Source organism: Dipodomys merriami, unplaced genomic scaffold (genome assembly GCF_024711535.1).
Source record: "Dipodomys merriami isolate MVZ:Mamm:240054 unplaced genomic scaffold, mDipMer1.0.p SCAF_52, whole genome shotgun sequence".
Lineage (NCBI taxonomy): Eukaryota > Metazoa > Chordata > Mammalia > Rodentia > Heteromyidae > Dipodomys > Dipodomys merriami.
This window is the reverse complement of record NW_027206091.1, coordinates 3676476-3703298: the sequence shown is the minus strand read 5'-3', so window position 1 is coordinate 3703298 and position 26823 is coordinate 3676476. Positions and strand designations below refer to the sequence as shown.

Sequence of the window (26823 nt, the reverse complement as noted above, 5' to 3'; positions counted from 1 at the left end):
TCTACTAGTGACTTTTCAAAAACAAAAATGAACCAGATGCTAGCAGCTCACACCCATCATCCTAGCAATTTAGGAGTCTGAGAGCGAAGGATCGTGGTTCAAAGCCAGCCCTGTACAGAAAAGTCTGTGAGACGCTTCTCTCCAATTAACTACCAAAAAGCCAAAAGTGGAGGTGTGGCCTAAGTGGTAGAGTGCTTGTGTTGAGAAAAGGCTCAGGGGCAGCGCTCAGGCCCTGAGTTCAAGACCTAGTGCTAGCCCTAAAAAAAAACACTAGGATAAGATAGGAGAATGGAATAGAATAGATACAACAAAATAATACAGTAAAACAGACAAAGAGAATAGAATAGATTGGGTTACAACTATTTAAGTCCATTTCTAAATGGGACAATGGATCTGTAGAAGGATCTGTCACCTCTAGGGGGGAGGAGGGTGGCACTGGGCTGTCCCCTGGGACCTTCTCACTCCCCATCTGAAGGTGGAAAGAAGGGGAGCCCCACAGCTCACTGGTGCTTTCCCTTGAATGGCCTAGAAAGTTTTACTTTCTGTTTCCTGGGTAGATGAGGACCGTCTTCACTCCCGCTGCAGCCAGCGCCCCTGTTGCTCGAGCCCATCCCTGAGCTCCAGTATAAAAGTTTGGCTTCTGCAGCACCAAAGCAGCTGGGCCAAGCAACCAGCGAATGATAATGACCTCAGAAATCTGCTGTTCACTCGGCAACAATAGGGTGCTCAGCCTACCGGAAAATTGTGTTCATCAGCTAACTACGCTCAGTTACTAATTGACAGTGCCAAATATTTTTTAAGAACAATTGCAATGCACAAGCAGGGGGGGGGGGGGGGAATGAAGATCTTAATCCTCAGACTTAATTTTTTTTTCTTTCTTTCTTTTTATGTTTCCTTCATCACCATCCCCCCTCCTACCCACTCCCCAAACCCCCACCCCCACCCTCCATCTTTTGGGAAGCTTGGATTTGTTTGTGTGAAGTACACATTGGTTATCATGAATGGAGAGGGAATGAAAAGAAGAAGCCATAAGAGAAGAAACAAAAATAAAATAAAGAGGTAGAGAAGAAAGCAAATCTATTATATCACTATCTACCGGATATATATGCAAAAATTGCCTGATAAAGGCCTTTGACGGCCTCTGGTCAATAGGCAAACACAGGCAAGAGAGAACCACTATTGGAGGAATTCAACTTAGGCAACAATAGACTTCCTGCCAGGCTTTTTAGCCCAGCTGATCAAATACAGCTTGTCCATCTGAAAATATTACAGCAGAAATCGTAGGGGTTAACGATATTTTCATCTGCGCCTCTCTCCCTGGCTTTTTTTTTTTTTTTGCATTGATCTTACAACTTGGCCGACTTTATTTAATGAACAGAGAGGGTCAATGCATTCAATTACCCGCTTCCCACCAGCAACACTTTAATTATCCCCACTCCAAAATGATGGGGGTGGGGGTGGGGTGAGGGAAGAGGAATTCGGAAGGTAACTGCCCTGTTGGATATAATAAATAGTATCGTTTCTTAGTACATTAAGTTTTAATTAATCGAAGCGTGATTTCTAAAGCCAAAAAAGAAAAAGACCTGGAAGAAACGGAACTTTAGTGGTTTTCTAACTCGAGTAAAGTCAGTGTCTGAGATTTTAGAGATTTTTTTTAAAATTTTTTGGACACAAAGATGATATTCGGCTAGAGCTCTGTATGCAATCCAGACAGGAAGAGAGATTCAAACAGTCACCGACTCTCGAAATGTCATGAAAAGAGTAGAAAAATAAAAAAAATAAATAAAAAATTATCAACTGCTGTTTTCCAAACCATTATCCCCCCCCCCCCTTGCTTTGGATCATGGAAGCAGAGGTGACATCTTCTCTGACATCTTCTCTAACAGCTTGAGGCATACAAACAAACAACAACACACTCACAACAAAACAAAGGGCAACCTGGGTGAGGAGTTTTGTCCCTCTGCTGTTGGAAAATAACGACCTCTTCATTTGTCAAAGGGCCTAGTTTTCGCCGCCGCCGTTCATCTTTAAGCTAAGTTCTCAGCAGTTTGGAGTGCCAGAGAACAAACACATTTTCTGGTTCACTGGGAGCATTTTTTGCATGTTCACTGATTCAAACATTCTTTTACTCCCATAACAAACAGCTGCATTTCACATTAGCCTAGCCAGTGACGGTCACCCATCTTGGCAATAAGTGTGATGGCAAACTTGACCCCTTCATCTCTCTCTCTCTCCTCTCTCTCTCTTTCTCTGTCTGAGCAAGACGGTTTTAAACAGTCGCGCTCGCTCCGTTCTCAATCGTCTCTTGCAAAGAATTACATCAGATAACAAAGGACTTTTCTGCCACTCATTGTAAGCCTTCTTCTAGAGAGGCTCTGGTTTAAAAGGGCTTTTTTTTTCTTTTTTTATGATGAATTCAGAATTACTATCATGTTAAGAGCAGCATTTTATAAAGAAGAATTCATTGGTTAAGATCTGGAAAAAAAAATAGTTTCTCAGGCCCTACTGACCCAGTTTCCAACAACAACAACAACCAAAAAAAAAAAAAAAAGAAGAAGAAAAAAAAAAGAATTGAGTAATGCAAATTAAGTTTTGTGACATTGTTATGAAGTCTGAGAAATTTGTAAAACCTAAGTGCTTCTTTCTTTACTTAAAGGCTTAGAAATTCCTCCTCATCTCCTTCACCTAGAAGGCTTCTAACAAGTAATCAAAAAAAAAATACCTATTGTGTCAAGATTTTTATTTAAATGCTTATTTTAATCACACTTTCTTCTACAAGTAAGGCTAGTTAGAGAATAAAAGAGGAAAAACACTACCCAGATTTTTACTTGAGAACTCTAAAGCTCCAGAAAACCTGAATGCCCTGCACAGATTTGAACTAGATATTGCTATATGATCTATTTCCCTCCTTAAGTCAGAAAATTATGAAAGGGCCTAATTTGAATATGAAAAAAAATCCAAACAATACAAAGAAGTCAACCTGAAATGAAAGAAATCAGTATTCACAATCAATTCTCAACTCCTTCAGTAATGGAGAATGAGAGTAAGAAGAAAACAAGAAACTTAAGTACAATTCTCTTTTTTACTTCAGAGACACCAGTTGTGTGTGTGTGCGTGTGTGTGTGTGTGTGTGTGTGTGTGTGTGTGTGTGTGTGTGTGTGTGTTTGAAGCAAAATAGGGTCTTTTTTTTGCAACAAGATATTTCAAGACAGGAAAGCAGTAGGGAGAGGAACCGAATTGTACAAGGCTATCAGTTGGCCAGAAGGTGAGAAAATCACGGTAAACACGTCATTAATGAAGCTGAACATTTGGTGTCAGAAAGATTCTACTCAGACCTCCTTGTTTTAGTAAGGTCTGGAAGAAGGGGGGAAATCTGTTCGTGTTAACTCCATGTCACTCAAAAAAACTTAGGGCAGCCAGTCCCCTCTCTGCTTTCTGTCCCTGAAATGTCACCAATCTGAGAACAGATGAGATCTTCCTTCTTCCCCCCTTCCCCCCTTCCGCCCCCCCCCCCCCGCCCTCTCTGGGGGGGAAAAGGAAGGGTGGGAAATAGTCCTGGATGATAGGCAGTAACTCTGCTACTCATTGCTCTTGCTGGGGAAATTTGACCCTGCCCTGTAGCTGAGTCTGGTCCTACATGGCCCCCGTTTCATGATTCTCCCGTTGCTGGTCATAGACTTTTTCTGTCTCCCCAGTAATAAATCGCAAGCAAGTCTCAGACTCCACAAGTAGACAAGTAAGTTTCATGGGTATTTAAGCAGTACGGCTAAGTGCTATTGTAATCTCTGCAATGTGGAGCTCAGATTTATGTCTTAACTATTCTTCACTGGTTTGTAATAAGCCATACCAACACACGCACACGCACACGTACATACACACACACACACAATTTTTAAAGGCTAATTTTTGTCCTAAGGAGGTTGAATCGTGACAGTTCACCACCAAACCTAAGTGGCATTTATTTAATAATCGTGGCAATGTATTATCTCTCGGGCTGAACTATTCCTAGAAACTGAGAAAGCAGGAGGAGGAAAAATAAAAGGGAAAAAAATTGAAGACAAGAAGGGGAGGGGGGAAAAAAAAACTTTTAAAAAATGACCCTCAGTGTGCTGCCACAGTGGGCAATGCAGAGCCTCGAGGTGTCTCAAACTGTCTTTCATTTTCCAGACTTAATGGCTGATTGCAGAAATCGATGTTGCCATTAGTAACAGCGTATTTGTTACGGCGTGATTTCCTCTGTTGTTAGGCAGTAGAATGATTACAGTATTAGCGAAGTCCTTTCTTTAAAAAGGGCTAGAGATATAACTTTCAATTTGCTATCCATTTAGCAAACGGACTTGGGGGGTGGGGAACTCAGGAATGAAGGCAACCTTTTACCTGCTGTTAGGTAGTGATTTAAATTTTGTTGTCTTAGGTCTGTGTGTGTGTGTGTGTGTGTGTGTGTGTGTGTGTATGTGTGTATGTGTGTAAATGTGTGTGTATGTGTGTGTGCGTGCGATTTTTTTTTCCCCTCTGTCTCTCTAAAACAGGGCCAGGAAGCTTCAGCATTTCACAGACATTTTGATGACAGATTTTTCTGTTTTTGCTATTTATTTTAGAACCCGCAAAGCTGCATTCTCCACCCCCCACTCCCCACCCCCATGCAATGCAGTACAATTTAGAGACATGCAGCCAACACATCTGGACTTTAGACCTTCGGAGGAAACTGGCATGTGGGCTGTTCAGGGCAGAGGGACCTGACACGTTGGAATTTCAGCACAGGAGAACAGGAGAGAGGGAATGGGGGGGCAAGAGAGAGGGGGGCTGCAGGGTGGCCAGGAGACCAAAGAGAGAAGAGATTTGGTCTGCAGAGAAGGAATTCTCCAGTCAGTGGGAGAACTTATGGGTCTCCAGGAATAAAGGGGAGGGCATGGCAAGGGTGTGAACTTCCAAAGTCCCTTCCAGCGGAGTGTTCCTGGGGTCCAGGGGACCCCCATGATCATGCATGAGATTATGGGGATTCAGCTATTAAAGGTGAAGAGCAAAGTGGCCAACTTCACAAACACACACACACACACACACAAACACACACACACATATATACACACACACACACACACACTGACTTTACTGGTAGCCAAAGGAGTTTCGACAACTCTTTCTTTGAAATGGGCGGTAGCCTGGTAGCAAAGGGTGTACCCCAGCATTCAGCCATCCACCTTACAACCCAGCCTTCCAGCCAGGCCTGAGGCGGGGAGGAGGGATGGGGGGGGGGGGTCCAACCTGTCCCTCCCAGATCTTTGGAGCCAGCCCCACCTACCAGAAGATGAGGGCGAGGAGGGGTGCGGGCTGTCTTCCTGGGCACTGCCCGTCTGGGAGAGGCCTCCTCCGACCCCACTCTCCTCGGTGACGTTGGAGGAGCCGGGCGTGGTGGACCGACTGACAGACTGTGACTCCTGATCGCTCCCGGAGCCCCGACGCTCGTCTAGGCCCCCGTGCAGAGGGTCGTCTTCGCCCTTGCGGTCTCGCTTGTGGACTCGGGAGTGGACGACCACCTGGTGGTAAGTGCGGAACACTCGTCCGCAGTCCGGGCATTCCGTGGGCTTCTCCTTCATGTTCCCGGGGGGCCCCTGGAGGTTGTTGTAATCGAGGGTCTGGTTCAGCCCGTGCGTCAGGAAGTCCCGGCTGCCGTCTAGAGGGTCGGGTTTGTTTGGTGGGTCTCTCTGATTGCCCGCTTTAGCGCCGTGGACCAAGTCAGCGGGCAGCTTCTGCTTGGAGCCATCGGCTCCTAGTAACACATACTCTCGCTTCTCCTTGTCGAACACCAGGCCGGCGCCGGCCAGGGCGTCCTCGTGGTGGTTCCTGGACAGCGGATGCTCCTTGGACAGGAAGCCGTGCTCGGCAGCCATGCCTCGGGCCATCAGCTGCCAGGCCTGGTAGCTGTGCACCGGGTCCATCTCGGCGGCTTTGGCGGCCGCCTGCAGCCTCTCGATGCAGCTGGATTTCAGGGGCGGCACGAGGTTCAGACAGCCCAGGAGGGAGTGTTTGTCCCCGTCGCCGGGGACCCCCGCGCCCGCGGCGTGCGCCACGCTGGACAGGGGGGACAGGAGCTTGCCCAGCACGTCCTTGTCCTTCAAGGCGTGCTCGGCCTTGGTGTAGAACTGGCCGGGCTCGCCACCGCCGCCCAGGCTGGCCTTGTCCGGGCCCACGAAGCCACCGCCACCACCGCCCTGCAGACAGGACAGGTAGCGGGAGTACAGGGTGGCGTGCGTCTCCGGGGTCACCCCGGCGCCCAGGGGTCCCGGAGGCGCGTCGGGGTCTCCGGCCGCCTTGTTCTTGACGGAGAGCTTGTTGAGGTGGACCTTCATGTGGTTTTTGAGGAACCAGGGCTCCTTGAAGCGCCGGCCGCAGATCTGGCAGCAGTGCTCGAAGGAGTCCTTGTGCTTGCGCATGTGGCCCTTGAGGAACCAGGCCTGGCTGAACACCTGGCCGCACACCTCGCAGCGGAACTCGTGGGCCGCGGGCTCGCCCGCGCCGTGGGCGCCGGGGCCCTGCGCCGACTCGGCGGTGATGTGCGCCTTCTCCACGTGGCCGATGAGCTCCTCCTCCTGCGAGGCAGCGAAGTCGCACAGCGTGCACTTGTAGGGCTTGTGCAGGATGCGGATGTGCCGCTCCAGCTCCTCGCGCTTCTTGAACTTGCCCTTGCAGAAGGTGCAGCGGAAGCCGGCGGCCGGCGCCGCCGCGTCGTCCTGCAGGCCCGAGCCGGCGGCGGAGGCGGAGGAGGGCTTGGGCGAGGGCGCCGCCGGGTGCGCAGCCACGTCCGGGGGCAGGCTGGGGTTGCCCGGCGGAGCCAGGCCGCAGGCGGCCGGGGCCGGGGGTGGAGCGTGTGGCTGGGGCTTCAGATCCGGGCGGGGCTGGGCCAGGCCGCCCTTGAGCTGCTTGTCCCGCAGGATGGCCCGCTCCTCCAGCTCGTGCAACAGACGGTTCTCCTCCCGCACGCGCCCCCGGCCCTTGCCCAGATTGCCCAGCTTGTGGGTCCGCAGGTGGATCTTGAGGTTCCCCTTCTGGGCGGCCCGGTGGTCGCAGTAGGGACACTTGAAGGGCTTCTCGCCGGTGTGCGTGCGCATGTGCAGGGACAGGATGCTGTTGAAGCGGAAGCGCTTGCCGCACAGCGGGCAGGGGTACTTGCGGTTCTTGCGGGCGTCGTCTTCGATGTCGCTCATCTGGGACATGATGCCCAGGTTCTGCCCGTTGAGGAACTGCTGCAGGTCCACCCTCCCGTTGAGGCCGCTGTCCACCTCGCGGCCCAGCTGGTTGGCCAGCAGGGCCATCTGGTTGCCCATAGGCTGCGCGCTCAGGGGCAGGTGGCCCTTCTCATCCAAGGGCCCCGCGGCGGCCTTCTCCTCCGGGGTGGGCCGCGGGTGCAGGTCGGAGAAGGCATGGCTGAGCTGCGAGGTGATGTGGTGCAGTTTTTGAGTCATGGCATACTGGCCGTTGAGGACTGGACTGTTCAGATGGGGTTCGGTGTCCGGCGCTGCCGGGGTGACGCCAAGGCACAGACTGGCTTCTTCCATCCCTACAAGTAAAGACAAGAAGAAAAAGAAAAAAAAAAGAAGACAAGAGTTTACTTTGATGGGTGCCAGGAATTGGGGGAGAGGAAGGAACTGGCATTTTAATTCCTTACTTATAGCATGATCATGGCTTAAAAAAAAAAAAAAAAAAGATGGGGCTGGGAATGGGGCTTGGTGGTAGAGTGCTCGCCAAGCATGCGTGAAGCCCCAGGGTTCGATTCCTCAATACCACATACACAGAAAAGGCCAGGAATAGCCCTGTGGCTCAAGTGGTAGAGTGTTAACCTTGAGCAAAAGAAGCTCAGGGACAGTGCTCAGACTCTGAGTTCAAGCCCCAGGACTGGGCAAAAATAAATAAAATAAAAATTAAAAATGATTGTCAAAAACAATCATAAAACAAATGAATAACTGGCTGGGTACCGGTGGCTCGGGCTTGGTGACTCAGAAGGCTGAGATCTGAGGATTGCAATTCGAAGCCAGACCAAGTGGGCAAGTTTGTGAGAGTCTTAGCTCCAACTGACAGCAGAAAAAATAATAATAAAGCTGGAAGTGGAGCTCTGGCTCAAGTGATAGAGCACCAGCCTTGAGCAGAAACAGCTCAGAGACAGTACCCAGACCCTGAGACCAGCAGAAACATTTTTAAGAAAAGAATTATTAAATGTCAATTATGCAATATGGCCTGCCTTTCCCCAGATTGCAGTTTTGCGTTCACATTTAAATTGTTAATCTTTTCAACCACAATTAACAGCCAATAAACATTCACAGGTCACTTAATGAAGAACCAAAGGTCTCCATGTTAAAATTTTCCTACTTCAACCTTTCTGTACAACACCTACACCTGTTGGTTCCATCCAAAGTTTGTTTTAGGACAGAAGGTTTTCACTGCTAGACTACAGACATTCACCCAGATGAAACTTTTTATTTCTTGTCACTATATTCAATGAACCACTCTGAGATGAAAGAGATTATTTTATGATCTGGTCAAAAAAAAAGGAAGAAGGGAAGAAAGAAAGAAAGAAACCCAGTACCATGATATTTATGGGTCCATAATAAAACAAGATAATGTTTTGGGGGTAAAAAAATATATATTTAAAGGACAAGCTTTAGAACAATAAAAGGGATTTTGCTTTAGTCAACAAAAAGTGCAGTAATATCTCATTAAGCTGATTAGTATTCTGCTTAGAAACAGTGCTAGGTGCTGTAACACATGATTATAATCATAAAAATCCTTCAGTGTTTGCAGGGAAGCATTAACGAGGTATATTAAATTTTAAGGAGACTGTGAGAGAGGCGGCTTTGCAAACCTCAGAGATTAAGATTTAACCCTTATGTTACGAAACATTGTTACTTTGTCATTTGGTAACTGTGTCCATCAAAGAAGGATAAATTGTCTCTGGATGTAAATTTCCTGGATGGTTAGATGGTTGGAATCCAGGCGAAGACTTAAACTCTATAGAATGCCTTTGCCCCATCCACTGGCTGGATCTCCAAGGCAGAAACTTTGATTGGGCTTAAAGAGATCTTTTTGAGAACTAGATAAAAACCAATTAAAATCCAGAGCCGATGCCATAGCAAGATTCAACCAAGTTTGAGCGTTTTTAATAACTTTCTGAATAGACAGTAATGAGTACAAATTGTACCTGCAGTATGTGTTTTGTAGAAAATTAGAACTCAAAGCTGTTTGTTAAACACTAACACTGAATGCTAGGCTGCATAATTGTCTCTAATAGGCTCCTGTCCCCCCCCTCCACAGCCGGGGCAGAAAAGCTAGCGCCAGCTGGTTCCAGGTGGGTCAAAGGGCATGATCTCTAACACACCAAGGCTTGCCAAGAACTCTGCTTTACAATGCAATAAACCCATGTCTGAAGTCCTGCTTATTTCTAGATCTATCTTTCCCCTGGAGTCCGAGTTCACGTGTGTGTGTGTGTGTGTGTGTGTGTGTGTGTGTGTGTGTGTGTGTGTGTGTGTGTGTGTGTTGGTACTGGGGCATGAACTCAGGGCCTGGCTGCTGCCCCTTAAGTCTTTTGTTGTTGTTGTTGTTCAAGACTGGTGCTCTACAACTTGAGCCACACCTCCACTTCCGGTTTGGGGGTGGTTGATTGGAGAGAAGAGTCTTGGAGCATTTGTCTGCTCTGGCTGAGCTCTGGCTGACTTTGAACCTCCATGCTCAGCCTCCTGAGTAGCTAGGATGACAGGTGTGAGCCATTGGGACCCAGCTTCCAAGCTCATTTTCTATATTCTCTCTCTTTTTTTTTTCATTTTCTCACATCTCTTTTCTATGTGGCCCATCTCTTTCTATGTGTTGGCCACCCGGATGGTCCAGGGTCTGGGTTTTGAGTCCAGCCAGAAGAGTAGGGTCAAGTAATTTTCCCCTGGGGACATGTGGGGAGAGAGTTCAACTGTGGAGGAAATGCTGTCAGGCACAATGCGGCCTGGGGATGCCCTCGTCAGACAAGCAATGCGGGACAGGACATGGAAGGTCTCTGGGGGGGGTCTCTGTGCACCTTTGGCAAGAGGAGAGGGGTTGCAGGTTCCTCGTGCAAAGGAAGGAGAAGAAAAGATACGGTACTTATTTCCATGAGAGAGAGGGACCAGGACAGTGGTACAGGGTTAACTGTCTCCTCAAATCATGACACAGACAACTCAACCCCAGGTCATTTCCATACCCAGAAAGGTGAAGAGTCACTTGCAGTGAAAGAAGGCTTCCAATTTCCCATGCTTCTTTGTCTTTGATGATGGCCATCTATACCCAATTTTTATTTAACTTTTTTTTTTTTGTAAAGGATCATTTTGAGCCAGGTAGTGATAGCTCATGCATGAGAACCCTATAGCTAGTCGGAAGGCTGAAATCTGGAAACCATGCTTCAAAATCAATGCTGGCAGGAAAGTTTGTGAGATTTTTAGGGCCAATGAACTTACCAAAAGCAGGAAGTGGAGCTGTGGCTCAATTAGTAGAGCCACTTGAGTGGAGGAAAAAAACTAAAGAACAGAGCCCAGGCCCTTGAGTTCAAGCCCTAGTACCAATGAAAGAAAGAGAGAAAGGAGGGAGGGAGAAAGAGAAGGAAGGAAGGAAGGAAGGAAGGAAGGAAGGAAGGAAGGAAGGAAGAAAGAAAGAAAGAAAGGAAGGAAGAGAGAAAGGAAGAAAGAAAGGAAAGAAGGAAGGAAGGAAAGAAGGAAGGAAGGAAGTTCTTATGGAGATTCTTGCAGTTTGACAAACCTCCCGAGTTTTCACTGGGTATCAGTTTCTGTCACACCAAATCCTAGATGGCAGACATGACTGGCTAGCCCCAGGACTCATGGCGGCCTCTCTCCGGTAGACAGATGTAACAAGGTCACCCAGGCATTCCCCCAGTGTTTCAGGACCCTGACTGAGCCCTTTCTCCACCTTTCAGACCCCAAACCTGTGCTGCCACCTCTCCTTAATGAACTGTAGGTCAGGATCACAAGACAGGGCTCTGGGTTCTCTACCCCACAGCCCTGGGAAGTTTGGGAAGTTCCCATGGCTGTCCAGTTGGCCACACTCTGAGACTGAGCCCAGGGAGATGGGCTGTTTGCAGTTGAGAGGATTCTAAGTCAGCAGGAGAGGGGAAGGCTGACTGTGCTCTGCAGAGAGACTGCAAACCCCAGCGGGTAGATCTCACTAAGGTAGACCCCGGAGCCCTCCCACCATTACTCAAGATCTACACACACTGGCTCCACCAGTCAGCAATTGAACATGGGGATTTTCAAGTTTACTCCGAGGATGGGACTCTTATTCCATCCAAAAGACAAATGCTTTTCCGTGTCAACAAAGCTTTCTACATCCCTTTAACCTTCATATGCCATGGATGATACCCTAGCATGGGAGACAAGAGTGTTCAGGAATGTATTTCTACAACTCTCTCTTTCTCTTTTTTATTTAGTGGTAGTACTAGGATTTGAACTCAGGGCTTTGCCATGGTTAAGCAAGTGCTTTACCATGTGAGGTACATTCCTGACTCTGTAGGCTTGAGTAAACTTTTCAGAGAGGGTCTCATGCTTTTGCCCAGGATTGTTCTCAGACCACAACCCACTTGTGTCTGCCACTGGGATTACAGGTGTGCAGCATTCCACCTTGCTCAAAGGTTTCATCTGTTTTATAATTGAACCTGATCTCAGGCCAGTGGGATACCTGAGTTGAATTTTGCCATACCCTTTCATCTGATTTTCTTAGCTCTCGCCATGAGGGCACCGTGTCATTGTTCCTATTTATGGACACACTTCTGTGCCAGGAGGACAGAGGCCATGTCCGCTCAGGCAGCAATAATGCTTTGTGCTTGTAGCCGAACTGGCTTACCACATCCTGCGAGAATGGGAAGATGTCTGAATAGCTCCTAAAAACACAGCCCTTCCTTTATAAGAAGCTCAGCTCTCACCTCAACCTCATGGGGACTCAACCTAACCTTTTGCATGAACCACAAAACATCTACAATTAGGCTTATCAAAACTGCAAGGAAGCTGGGTACCGGTAGCTCAGGCCTGTCATCCTAGCTACTCAGGAGGCTGAGATCTGAGGATCACAGTTCAAACCCAGCCTAGTACAGGAAAGACTGTAAGACTCTTATCTCCAGTGAACCTCAAAAAGCTGGAAGAGATTGTATGACTCAAGTAGTAAAGCCTTGAGTTAGAAAGCTAAGCAGCAGCCAGGTGCTAGTGGTTCATACCTGTAATCCTAGCTTCTCAGGAGGCTGAGATCTGAGGATGGCAGTTCAAAGCCAGGCTGGGCAGGAAAGTCCATGAGAGTCTTATTTCCAGTTAACTACTAGAAAACCAGAAGTGGAGGTGTGGCTCAAAGTGGTAGAGTGCTAGCCTTGAGCAGAAAAGAGATCAGGGACAGGGCACAGGCCCTGAGTTCAAGTCCTATGACTACCACCACCAACAAAGCTAAGGGACAATGGCCAGGTCCCTGAGTTTGAGTCTCAGTACTGGAACAAACAAACAAACAAAATGCTAAGAGGAGCCACCAGCTCATCAGGAGATGCTGGCCCCTCAAGTAGTCTGAGCAGAGAGCTCTCTGTAGGGCAGGGCGGAGTCTCATATTTGTCTCTGAATCCTCTGAGCTTCCACAAGCAGGTGCAACCAAGGCTACTGTGTGGAGTCAGTCCTTTCCGCCACCCGCTGCTTGACTCAGAACGAGAAGAGGGAGCGTGCATTCTTGGAAAGAGTGTGGGGTAATTGGTGCTCTGTCTCTGGGCCAACACAGCCGAGGCAGGACGCAGCTGGCCTTGGGCCCAGTCTGGGACTCACAAAACCTGGGCCAGCCCCAATTTCTCCACACATCACCCATCCAGAATTCATTTGGTCCTCACCTCAGTCATTCAGTAAATATTTGCCAGGGACCTTGTGCATACCATTCAAAGCCTTCTGGGCCAAGAGGCCATTAGGAGAAAGCTGTGAAAAGTTTCCAAGAGGCAGGATCCAAAGTTAGAGAAAGGAGCAAGTGCTGCAGCTGTGTGTGTGTGTGTGTGTGTGTGTGTGTGTGTGTGTGTGTGTGTGTGTGTGTGTGTGTGTGTGTGTGCGTGCGCACGTGCATGCATATAAATTATGTGTGTGTGAAGAGCAGAGAAAGGAGCAGGGTGCCTGTAGTTCATTTATATAATCCTAACTACTGAGGAGGCTGAGATTTGAGGACTGCAGTTCAGCCCTGGGCAGGAAAATTCCTAAGACTCTGATCTCCAATTAACTACCAAAAAAAGCCAGAAGCAAAGTTGTGGCTCAAGTGGTAGACTGTCAGCCTTGGCGGGGGGGGGGGGGGGGAACCCTTAATAATAACAACAAAATTATATTTTAAAAAGCTAAACAGACAGCACTGAGGCCCTGAGTTTGACATAATCTTGGCATAAATTTTAAAAAAGAGAAGAGCAGCTGGGTGCCGGTGGCTCACGCCTGTAATCCAACCTACTCAGGAGGCTGGGATCTGAGGATCTGGGTTCAAAGCCAGCCCGGGCAAGAAAGTCTGTGAGACTCCCTATCTCCAATTAACCACCAGAAAACCATAAGTGGTGCTGTGGCTCGAGTGGTAGAGCATTAGCCTTGAGCTGAAGAGCTGAGGGACAGCACCCAGGCCCAGAGTTCAAGCCCCATGACTGACATAAATACATACATATATACATAAATGGAGAAGGGCAGAAATTCTCCAACTGATAACTGCTCAGAAACTTATATAACCGCATACTAGAAAACTTGTGTTTGTTTTTTGTATTTTTTTGTTTCTTGTTTTGTTTTTTGCTAGTACTGAGGCTTGAATTCAGGGCCTGAGCACTATGCCTGAGCTTTCTTTTGCTCAAGACTAGCACTTTACTGCTCGAGCCAAGGCTCTGTTTCTGGTTTGCACGCAGTTGATTAGAAATAACAGTCTCATGGACTTTCTTGCCTGGGTTTCCTTTGAATCTCAATCCTCAGATCTCAGCCTCCTGGGTAGCTAGGATGACAGGCACGAGGCAGCCTCCTTTTATACAAACTTTTATATAAATAGATAAATGTGTACTTTGGGAAAATAAAGAAATATTTATTTGACCACCAGGTTGGCTCCAGCCAGACGTTGGTGACTCACACTTGTAATCCTCGCTACTCCAGAGCTGAGATCTGGAGGATCATAGTTCAAAGGCAGCCCAGACAAGAAAGTCAGTGAGATTCTTATCTCCAATTAATTTCCCCAAAGCCAGAAGTCGAGTTGTGGCTCAAGCGGTAGAGTGCTAGCCTTGAACACACAAGCTCAGGGACAGTGCCCAGACCCTGAGTTCAGTCCTAAGACCAATGCTGCTCAAATATCCTCAGGCTGCCCGCATACCTGTGTCCATCTACACATCAGGGATGTGTCAGTTACATAGCAGGAACTGGAGGAGAGGGGAGGCTGTTTAACACAGGAAATTTGCTCTAAATCATCTCATACATGCAGTTCTGAGAGTAGGCAGAAAATACTAAACAACATGAATGAGTTATGCTGGGTCTTCCATTCATGGACCTTGCCCCAAAGATGAACAGAAGAGAATCAGCCCCAGTGGACTTCAGGAAGGAACCAATGATTGCCATAATTTACCAAACTTGGCAAAGACAGGCTAATGTCCTCTGGGGCTGAACAGAGAAAGGCTGTTGCCATCTAAGAACATGACAACACTCCACCCTACCTCTGAGCTGTTGTCCTGTTGGATTGTACAGTTGAGATTGAACACAACAGTTAGCCGGAATGCAGAATCTGCCCCCTGACTATGGAAACTTCTGGAGGCCAGAGGCTTTCTCCTTGAGGGCTGGCAATTTATGACAATATTTCCAGCCCATGAAGCCTGCCACTGGATCCCCAGATTCTCAGAACATGTTCTGTTTGCTCATTTCCTTTGCTGTAGGTACCTGGAGCCATTCAGCTGCCTTTGATGATGCTAATGGTTATTTTGAGTTTTGCATTCCTGCCTTCAAGATTATTTCCTGTGATATCGATGACAGAAGTTCTTACTTCACTCTTCCAAGGAGAGATCCTAATTGTATCTTTCACTCCAAATGAAATTTAAAACTATCAGGACACCAGAGCTGGCAAGCAGCTAGGAATCTAAATACATTTTACACAAAAACACAGTTCCATTTTACTAGCTGCAGAAGAAAACAAAAAAAAGTCAGCGCATGAAGAGCATCCCCCACCAATAAAAATAAAAAAATATATAGATCTTGCCAGTAAGCTGCATGAACGAGTTCTAGCGTAATTCTATGAAAACGAATCGTCGGGGAATAAAATGGCTTTCAAAATAAACATCTCAACTAGATCTTTTGAAAACCAGATATTGTCTAGCCAAGCAGAACTAAATAAGCTAAATATTCTGTCTCTCTCTGTGTCTCTGTCTCTGTCTGTCTGTCTCTCTCTTTGTGCAGGTACTGTGGCCTGAACTCAGGGCCTTGGCACTGTCCCTTACCTTTTATCACTCAAGGCTGGCACTCTACCACTTGAGCCACAACTTCTGTTTAACTGGAGATGAGTCTCACAGACTTTCCTACCAGGGCTGGTCTTGAACAGCAAACCTCAGACTCAGCCTACGGAGTAGCTAGGATAACAGGCTTAAGCCACTTTGTTTTTTATCAACAAGCCCACACACCTGTGTCCATCTACACATCAGGGATGTGTCAGTTACACAGCAAGAATTGGAGGAGAGAGGAGGCTGTTTAACACAAAGAAGTTTGCTCCAAATCATCTTATACATGCAGTTCTTATAATAGGCCGACTCTCCTCCTCCACCCTTCCCAGATGCTGAAGTGACCCTTGGCTCTCTCTGGGAACCCATCTTGCTTTCTCCCACTTAAGGTAAGCTAAAATGAAGATAACTTTAGCTAGACTTACAATACCTTCTTATTAAATACCTCCCCCCCACCCCCGCCGCATTGTTGTAGCTCGTACAGTTTTAACGAAGGTTGTTATAAGCATAATAGACTCCTGTACTGAAATACAGAACACCAGACTAGTGAACCTTTTCAGGGTCATTAAACAGCTGTAAACATTATTACAAAAATAAACCAGAAATTTCATGCTTACATTTTGGCCTAGAGCTTGCTATGCTGAGCAAGTACATTTAAAAAGAAAGAAAGAAAGCAAATCTCATACAATCAACGCTGGTAACATATGAGCATCCAAACAAATTACATCACAAACAGTACCGAGGTGGGCAGGATACTGAGCGGTTTATTTGCCAGATGATTAATAGATAAGCCATGGGGGGAGTGTGGCTGACCTCTTTTGTTTTGACTGATGTGTAGACAATGCTTTGAGACAGGGCCAGAAATAGTTAAATCCTTGCTGAAGGTATTTATGGAAATACGATATTCAAATCAGGGTGAGCAGTATGGCAACTGTGTAACCAAGAAAGTCAAGTTGGAGAGCCGGGTCCAACTTCCAAACTTCCCCCTTATGATGCAAAGCTCAAGGCTTCACTGTCTCCCAGGATAAGCTGGACCGGCTGGCCTAGCATATAGAGCCCTGGATACAGAAAACAGTTTTGTGTCTGGGCACTGATGGCTCACACCTACATCCTAGCTACTCAGGAGGTTGAGATCTGAGGATCGTAGTTCAAAACCGGCCTGGGCAAGAAAGACCATGATATTCTTATCTCCAATGAACCAGCAAAAAAGCCAAAGGTAGAGCTATGGCTCAAGTAGTAAAGTGCTAACTAACCTTGAGTAACTTAAAAAAAAGAGTTGAGGGACAGTGCCCAGGCCCTGAGTTCAAGCCCCAGGACCACCACCACACACACACACACACACACACACACACACACACACACACACACACACACACACACACTTCTGTGAAAAAAGAGGTGTAGAGGCTGAAGTTCTGCGACACAACACAAGATGTTCTATGGATCTCCTCTAGGGCCAGCTGCCAACCCCACAGCCATCATGGTCTCCTCTCCTGAAAATGGAGAACGATTTCAAAGCCATACATGCTTGTCCTTTGGAAACATCTAGAACAAACCATTCTCTGTCTCCATTCTCTCTCACTAACGTAAGTGAGAAGAAGATCCCTGAAGTCCCCCGAAGGTGACAGAGATCCATGAGCATGCATGAGGCAGTAGACATGGGAAGAGGACACTGCTGTCACCTCTCCCACTGTGGACAAGTCAGTAAACAAGAGGAAGCAGAACTCAATGTTCCCCTAGCCCAGGTCCCCCCTCACAGCTTTGGTTTCCTGGAGTTTTCCCAACTAGAGGTGAGCACTTCTTTTCTAGAAGCTCCCGTCAGGTATGCTGAGCTGTTGGACCCTTCTCCCCTGTGCCTTTTGATCCATCTCTGTGAGGGACAGGAAGGGGGGGGAGGGGGGAGTGTCATGTCTCCTCCTATGATGAGCAACCTACCAACCCAGCCTGCAACTTCCAGCAGGGCCCAGCCCACCAACAACCTCCACATCTTCAGAGCTTATGACCCATGGTACTTTGGAAGAGCCAACAGTGTCCAGAATATCACAAAAACGCACATCATCTTGAGGATAATAGGCTCAGCCCTCAAACTCCAGAAGTCCAAACCAGAGCCCTTTCCTTTCTTCTACATGGATTAATTTGGGGGGGGGGGGGGGTGGGGGGGAGGAAGGGAGGGGAAGGTTCTCCCTAATACTCTGAAATCAATTGATCAATTAGGGGAAGAAAAACAAAATAAATTTTTAGGGGAAGAAAATTGAAATAAATTTTTTAAAAAAAACTTTTAACATATATAATATAAAAGCATATACATAGTATATATACCTATATATGTTCTTTTAATGAATGGCCTACTTTTAAAATAATAACAGAACTGAAAAAGATACAAGTAGTTGTCTGATGAGGTGTATTGATTATTCCTCTCTCACTGGCTTTCCTGCTCCCTTTTAAGCAGACTCGCTCATGGAGGGAAGTTGGATATTTAATCCCCTATTAACCTGTCTTGGCTTCCTGCTCTGATATAGCCCTAGAAAGAGGGGAGGGGGGCTGGGTGTCTGCCTTGGTACATGGCCTCTGCCCTGGGAGCCAAGTGGTGGCTGCACAGACCATTGGATGCTTCCTGCTCCCTAGGGCAGCCTAGCCCAGAAGCAAGCTTCCCCTCTGTACCCTTGGACGCTGATTAAAGCCTGTAACATCTGGGCACGTCTGGGCTATCATACCACGCGTCAGATTTGATTCAGCAGGAAACTAACTCTAACGTAAAATGCTCGTACGTAAGTGGGATCAAAAAAGGGACCTGATTTTGCAATATTCATAGTAGCCAGCCCAGGGAGACTCATTCACAGAGGCACCTGCCTTTAAGCCATGAGCCGCTATGCACATCCTCCAATAAGCATGCGCGCTCCCTGCAAGGGAGCCGTCCAGGCACGCGGGTGATGCAGCACAGCCCACAGCCACCTGGCTGAGGCTGACAGATGGAAATCTGGCAGGCCCCGATCTCGTTCCGTTTTTGTTCTGAGGCTTCCAGTTCAGCATCCTGGGTTCCTGCCACCCCTGATCACCATGCTGGCCTAGAACTACCCCTGTCGGGCCAGGATACTACAAAAGGCGGCGAGTCTAACCCCTGAGTCCTCCCATGTGGGCCACAGGAGCCCAGGCTGGGAGCTTGGGTAGAGGTATCAGTGGCGCTCACAGATGTGGGGCCTGCTGGGAACTGCTGGCCCAGATGTGAGTGTTTCAGGAATGTATCTTTCTCTGCAGTGACAACACGCTCCAAAGGGCTCATCACCCGGGTGCCTTGAATAATGTCTCACGTCCAGCAGAGCAGGCCCTGGGAGGATCAAGGGCATGCCTTCCTCGGCAGGCACACACTGCCTGCTCTCCCAGCCAGCTCCTTGCCATGAAACACGCTAGGCACCTTAATCGGCCTCTCCACCTATGCCTGGTCCTGGGCCCTCCACCACCCTACGAGTCCTAAGCTCTCTAACAACCCCATCCCCCCCCACACATTGCAACCCAGAGAGCTGTGTGACCTTCAGAGCCCTGGACCTTCTTTGAGTCACAGCTTCTAGTCTGTGTAAGCGAAAGAGTCCGGTCGCCGCCCTCACCTTCCTCTCGCTCTCTCTTCCTGTTTCCTGAGAGGTACCTGAGGTCCACTTGGCAGGGAAGTTCATTCTCAGCCAAGCTTTAATCCTGAGCCATCACCAGAATGAAGGTGGACACCACTGATGTGATGTGTTTAAGAAGCAGGAGGAGATAAAAGTAAAGCATTGGCCAAGTGCCAATGGCTCCCACCTGTCATCCTAGCTCCTAGGAGGCTGAGATCTGAGGATGGAGGTTCAAAGCCAGCCTGGACAGGAAAAGTCCATGAGGCCGTGAACTCCAATTAACTAGCAAAAAGCCAGAAGTGAAGCTATGGCTCAGGTGGTAGAGTACCAGCCTAAAGGAGAAAAAGTTAAGGGAGCATGCTCAGGCCCTGAGTTTAAGCCCCAGTACTGGCATAAAACATAAAGAAGAAGCAGCATTGAAGGTCTGGTCCTTCTGTAAGGTCTATACCACACTGCACAGTGCACACTGTCATCTACCAATGACAGCCAAGCTCACTCCCATCCTTCTCTCCCACATTCTCCCTCCACTGCCTGTGGACATGTGTCATACATGAGAGCTGTTCACACCAACTCCCCACACACAGAGACACTCCCCGAGGGAAGAGATGCATAGACAATAGGCCAGACAGAATGTGGAAGAATTGGAGAAACCCCAGAGATCACCTAGCTCTGGGTCACTGCATCCAATGGGGGCTTGTTATACCTAGGTAAACTGAGGCCAGAAGGGAAAGACTCACCTAAGATTATGTAGTAAGTTGACAGATATAGTCTGTCTTACTTCCACTAGTTAATTCCAAAGTCCTCAGAGATTTACTGGATATAAGTTGGATGGATGGATGGATGGATGGACTGTGGGTAGGTGAATTGATGGTGGATGAATGGAAGAGTAGATGAGTGGGTAGATGAGTAGATGGCTAGGTAGACAAATGGTAGAGAGATGGATAAATGGATGATAAAATGGATGGAAGTGGAGGAGTGAATTAAAGGGTGTGAGAATTAAAGGCTGGTGATGGATGAGTGAATAGATGAGTGGATGGATATATAGATGGGAGAATGTATGGAACAATGAATGGATGGATGGATGATGGGTAGATAGTAGGTGGTGGGTGAATGGATGCTTGGATGGGTAGGGGGTGGACAGGTGGATGGATGGGAGGATGAAAGGATGGTGAGTGGATGGATGCATGCATGGGTAGATGAGTGAAGAGATGGATAGAAGGAAGGATGAACAGATGGCGAGTGGATGGATGAAGGGGTAAGTGGGGGGATAGATGGAAGGATGTATGATGGTTGGTGGGTAGGTGGATGGTTGAATGGGTAATGAGTGGGTGGAGGGTTGGGTGGATAGATGGATAGATTGGTAGTGGGTGGGTATTGGTGGTGGGTGGATGGTGGGTGGGTATATGGGATAAGTAGATCAATGGATGGATAGTGGGTGGGAAGGTGGATGGATAGATAGATGGATGGTGTGTGGTGGATGACTGAATAGATAGTGGATGTGGGTGGATAGATAGATGGATGGATGGATCAAGGGAAGGATAGTGGATGGGAAGGTGAGTGGATAGATGGATAGACAGATGGTAGGTGAATGGATGGATGAGTGGATAGAAGGATGGATGAATGGAAAAGAGGATGTATGAAAGATGAAATAATGCACCAACCAATGGATGCACGATTCAGCCTCAAATTCTCTAATGTTCTTGCTGCTTTCCCTTTTCCTTCCTAAATGGGGGTCAGCTACCACAAAATGCTTCCATACACACCTCCCCCCTACCACAGACCAAGCTCACCAAACCCTCTCTTTCCTAAGTCCTTGTCCAAGCAAACAACACATTATTAGAATTGATCCCATCATATTCTGTGCATATGGGCTTGGACACGTCTCCCTTTCAGCCTCCCCAGGCCCCGGCTGAGAATGAGATGGCTGTGTACTGAACCTCTGCAGAGAGCTGAGTCTTCACCCTGCCTGGGAATGTGAAATCTCCCAGAAAGCACCTGGAGGTGGTCAGAGGCTACAGCCAGTGGGCCCACTGAAGATAGCTAAGTGTTTCCCTGGAATGCAAAGACAAACTAAGGGCTGAGGGAGAATCCCATTTGGAAACACAGGAGGCCATGTGTCCATCTCTCCTTCCTGTGTTGGATTTGTATCAAATTACATCAAGCTGAGGTGATGGAACATGACAAACGCCACCCCCCCTCTCCCATGAAATACATAAATCATGGCACCCCATAAATTTAAAGAGATAGCACTCTTTTCCACAAGTGGCTAATTACTCATAAACAGCCCATATTTTATTGCCGTTCAAGTCAGTAGCAGATTTTTAACAACCGGAACGTTTTGTAACTCAAGACTTTTCATAACACAGGCCTGAAGAAGCCAAGTTTCTACCTATTTGTAGTTCCCGGGGGTTTTGTAAAGATCCTGACAATTAGACCACCTTTGGGAAAGCCAAGCCACACTTGGTTGGGACACAGTACCAGCCTCTGACCCACCACAGCTCTGACAGGAAGGAAATCTGGCTTTAAAACCAGACTGCCCATGTCAGTGTTAGAGCATTAGGCACCTGGGTCCAGACTCCAGTGCCCGCTTCAGGCCTCTCTTCCCATGGTACAGGTGGAGCAAAGAACCTACATGCGAGATTCTCCTCTTCCTCCTCAGCCCTGTGGCCCGAGTAAGATGTAGCCATGGAGCCAATCAGAATATGCCAACCCGCCCCCCAGCATCAGTGATTGGTTGAAGGCTCAGCATATGACCTAAGATTAGGCCAATGAGAGGAGTGGCAAGGATTTGTCAAGGAAGTAGAGTGGTTCAGATTCTCCATAAGGCTGGGAACGAGGCAGCCACTTTGCTATCTAGAAGAGACTACAATGGTGGGCTGTAAGTTGTGTAATACTTAAGGACAAGGCCAGTGCTGAGAAGGCAGAGAGGAGGAGTGAGCAATGCAGTGACATAGCTTAAATTCCTCTATCAAGTGTTACCTGAAACGGACTCATTTACATGATTCACACTCACATAAATCAATATAGTCTCCCAGTGGATGAAGCTGGCTTGGTTTTCTGTCACTTAAAACCAACAGAGTCCTGGTGGATTTAAAAAAAAAAAAAAAAAAAACCTAGCTCGGCAGAAGTGACTCATGTCTGTAATCCAAGCTACTTGAGAAGCTTGAGATCTGGGGACCACAGTTCAAAGCCAGCCCAGACAGAAAACAAACAAATCTAAGAGACTCTTATCTCTAATAAACCATCAGAAAGCTGGACATGAAGCTGTGGCTTAACTGGTAAAGCACCTACATTGAGGGGAAACGTGAAAGGAAGGTACCCAGACCCTGAGGTCAAGACACAGTACTCACATTAGATAGATGGATGGATAGATAGATAGATGATAGAGAAAGACAATGAATAAGGAAGAAAAAGGAAAGAAGGAAGGAAAAGAGGGAGGTGGAAAGGAGAATGGAAGGAAAGGGAAAGGAGAACGAAAGGCTGCATGTGGCAATGTTTCTCTGACTAGTGTCATTTTCTGCTTTAAGGAAAAGAGATTTTAGATGATTTTAGGTATCATGTTGTCTCTGCATCCTCTTAAAACTGTGAACTTAATGGCTCCTTCCTGTTCTTTCCTATCAGCCTTCCCTCCCCATCTCCCTCCACCCAGGACATGTCTTCAGCTGTTACTGTCCAGTGATGTCACTGTTTCTTTGGAACCTGTACCTGCCCATACTCTACTATCGGCTAATGATGAAAGTGCCCAAAGGCTAGGGCATAGATTTTGTGTCTTTTTTTCCTGTGCTCCAAGCTCAGCAGACTTTGTGTGTGTGTGTGTGTATATGTGTGTGTGTGTGTGTGTGTGTGTGTGTGTGTGTGTGTGTGTGTGTGTGTGTGTGTGTGTGTGTGTGTGTGTAAAAGCCAGGAACAAGCCCTCTGTAAGCAAGTGGAGAGTTAAAATAAGTGAACTGAAGCTGGACACCAAGCTACTTCAGAGGAGACTGAGATCTGAAGATTGTGGTTCAAAGCCAACCCAGGCAGAAAAGTCTAAGAGACTCCTATCTTCAGTTAACCACTATAAAGCCAGAAGTACAGCGGTGGCTCAAGTGACTTACAGCCAGCCTTGAATGAAAAACAAAAATCTCAGGGACAGGTAGGTGCTGGTGGTTCACACTTGTCATCCTAGCTACTTAGGAGGCAGAGACCTGAGACTCATGGTTCAAAGCCAGCCCAAGTAGGAAACTCCATGAGGCTATTATCTCCAATGTGCCACCCAAAAAACTGAACATGGAGCTGTGGCTCAACGTGGTAGAGCTCCTGACACGATCAAAGAAAAAGTTCAGGGGCAGCACTCCAGGCCATGAGTTCAAGCATCAATGCGCGCGCGCACACACTCACTCACACACAGAATGAGCCCTAGCCAGACTTTGTGATTCGGAGACCACATGCGATCAGACCAGCAGCATGGGTTCTTTGCAAGCAGGGGCCAGCCCGAGCCTCCAGCAAAGCACAGGGGCCTGCAGACAGGCAGGACAGGGCCCGCCATCTGGAAACTTGCCTGTGTCTCTTCAGAGCCACACTTGGCCCTGGCAGCCAGCCTGCGACACCCTGTGCCTGGGAAGTCATGTTGCTGCTTGTCTGCCCATGCCACCCTCCCTGTCCCACCTCCCCACCAACCACTCTTCTGCCCTGTGCCTCATCCCAGCTGCCAGCCTCACCCCACAGCAACCCCAGAGGGAGTCGTGCCCTTCAGTGTCCTTCTCCCGGGCTGGGCAGGGCCTCTGTGGCTGGGGACAGATTGAGCAGAACTTGTCATCTCACTGCAAAACCAGCTGGCCAGAGACTGGCACATGCAACCTCTGACCTTCAGGGCTTAAAATACTCCCAGTCTCCTCCCCAGGCCTCCCCAGGTCCTGGGCCCACCAGTAGCAGAGAAAAGGGACTTCATTCATTGAACATGCACAGAATAGCAACCCTCCTTTACCCTTGCCCTTCACCATGAATCGATGGAAACAGCCATGTCCCCCTCTGTCAGGGCTATCCCTCCAGTGCCCACATAAGTGCTAGAAGCACCCAACAGCTGCTTCTTGTTGCTGATTTGTTTATCCATTTCTGTGTGTTGTGAAATATACAGAATACTTCTGATAACTATCTCGTGGGTGGAGAGAGCGTTTGTCTATGCATGAAAAGATGGATGGGTGGATGGATGGATGAACAGAAGGATGGAAGGATGGATGGTAGGTAGGGTGGAGAGAGGAACAGATGTGTGAATGGAAAGGCAGAAGTAAAAGAGGAAGAAAGGAAGGGAAATAGGAAGGGAGGAAGGAAAGATAGAAGGAAGAAAGGAAAGGAGGGAGGGAGGAAAAGAAGAGAGGGAGGGTGAGCAGATGAATGAGTGTGTAGCCACATGGATAGAGGGAAGGAGGATGGATAGAAGGATAAATGAAGGGATGAAGGGATGGATGAATAGGTGGGTGAGTGGATGGATAGGTGAATGGAGGGACAGGTGGATAGATGGACAGGTAAGTGCACATATGAATGAATGGTTGGCTTGTGAATTAATGGATGGGAAGATGGATGAGTGGACAGATGGAGGGATGGAGATGCATAGATGAATGGATGTGTGAATGGAAAAGTGGAAGGAAAGGAAGAAGAGAGGGAGGGATGGAGGGACGGAGGACAGAAAGGAAGGCAGGGAGGGAGAGAAGGTTGGAGGGAGGGAGGGAGGGAGGAAAACAGGATAAGCAGATGAATGAGTGGATGGACACATGATAGAGGGAAGTTGGATGGATGGATGGATGAGTATTTTTTTCTGTATCGGGTACTATGAGGTCTACAGAGACACACCTGGACATTCTCCTCTAAAAGGAAACAGGATCATGGTTTGATACCAAAACAAAAGCAGGAAGAACACCTTTAAGTACCCAGGATTGTGGCAGAGAGATGACAGGAGAATTCCAGAGGAGCGCAGGAGAAAAGTCAGCATCCTGGCCAGCATGGCTTGCCCTCTGACGTACTTCTTCCCAGGCAGTGGGGCCTCTAGGATTCTGAGACCATTGCAGGCCTTTCTAGGAATATGAACATCACCGGAGGAGAGCAGGTCCTGGGGTCAATCTCCTAAAACCTGAACTCAACATCTACCCATCACCGGCTGCCCTGAATCCCCTCAACCACTTCCAGAAAATGAACTTAGAACTTAAAGTAGTGTACAGACCAGGCACTGTGGCTCGTGCCTGTCATCCTAGCTACTCAGGAAGCTGAAATCTGAGGATCACGGTTTGAAACCAGACTGGACAGGAACATCTGTGAGACTCTTAAACTACCAAAAAGTTGGAATTTGTGGAGCTGTGGCTCAAGTGGTAGAGCACTAACTAGCCTTGAGCACCAAAAGCTCAGGGACAGCGTCCAGGCCCTGAATTTAAACTCCAGGACCAGCCCAGTAACAATAATAAATAAATAAATAACACCACAGCCTGCAGGTAATCTTCTCGATCTGTGATACAATGCCCGCATCCAGCCACCACCTTTCTTGAGCTATTTATACCGCATAAGCCACCTGTACATTTTGCTTTTGCATGGTTTTGTTTTTGTGCCCCTGCTAATATTTTTTTAATTAATTCACTATTTTTTACTTTAATGCATTTAAAGGGAAAGTATATCATTACCCTAAATGGAAATTTGTATCACTTGCTCTAAATTAAAGGTAATTATAAAAATAAATAAAATGAGAACAATGTTATTAAATTCTGGCTCAATACTGTGCATGCAGTGAGAGTTGGCCTGAGGCCTGCTGTGGATCTTCCAGAAGGGGGGCGGGGGCGGCAGGCAGGAAGAAGATGGGGTGCAATCCCATTGGGAGATGTAAAGGGGTGTCTCAGAGGTCTCAGGGGACGGTTGAGGGGTGGGTCACTCTTCTGGACTTCAAGTTCCTTTATGTCGTGGGATCCTTGCATCTCTGACTGTCTCTCTTCCACTCCCTTTTTTCTCACTCTCATTCTTCCTCCTTCCCTTTTTCTCTTTCTTTCTTTCTTTCTTTTTTTTTTCTTTTTGGTCTGGTCATGGGGCCTGAACCCTGAGCCTGGGCTCTGTCCCTCAGCTCTTCAGCTCAAGGCTAGCGCTCTACCACTCGAGCCATAGCACCACTTCTGGCTTTTTTTTTCTGCTTATGTGGTGCTGAAGAATCGAACCCAGGGTCTCATGCATGCAAAGCAAGCACTCTACCACTGAGCCACCTTCCCAGCCCCCTTTTTCTCTTTCTTGTGCCAGTTCTGGAGCTTGAACTCAGGGCCTGGGCACTGTCCTTAGCTTTTTTGTGTTCAAGGCTGGTGCTCTACTACTTGAGCCACACCTCTATTATTGTTTTTGCCCTTAATTGGTGATAAGTCTTTCAGATTTGTCTGCTCCAGCTGGTTTGAACCACAATCCTCAGACCTCAACCTCCTCAGTAGCTAGGATTACAGGTTGAACTGCTGGACTCTGGATCCTTGTATCTCTTAAAGCTTCCTTGGACGTCACAGGGGCCTGGGAAGGGTAGAGGGGGGAGTACTTCTTTGCTTGGATCTAGTCCTTAACAAGGAACTTCCATCTCCTTTAATCAATCAAAACCCTCAGGTTACAGAAGATCAGAGTCCCCTTAAGAAGATCTAGATAAGTCCAGTGCTGGGGCTCATGTCTGAAATCCTAGCTACTTAGTAGGCTGAAATCTGAAGATCAATGTTCAAAGCCAGCCTGGGACTCTTATCTCTAATTAAGATAATACGCCAAAAAGCCAGAAGT

The 26823-nt window shown here is 47.7% G+C and overlaps 1 protein-coding gene across 8 annotated transcripts in view; it reads right to left on the bottom strand.

Annotated features, from left to right (window-relative positions):
* The window catches only part of Znf536 (zinc finger protein 536), a 456162-nt gene that overhangs the window by 237504 nt on the left and 191835 nt on the right, over nucleotides 1-26823 (bottom strand). For all 8 annotated transcript variants that reach the window (XM_069998524.1, XM_069998529.1, XM_069998526.1 and 5 more), the window contains one exon: nucleotides 5300-7555. In XM_069998524.1, coding sequence (XP_069854625.1) covers nucleotides 5300-7553 — 2254 coding nt within the window. In that variant the 5' untranslated portion in view covers nucleotides 7554-7555. The remainder of the gene's footprint in view (nucleotides 1-5299; nucleotides 7556-26823) is intronic.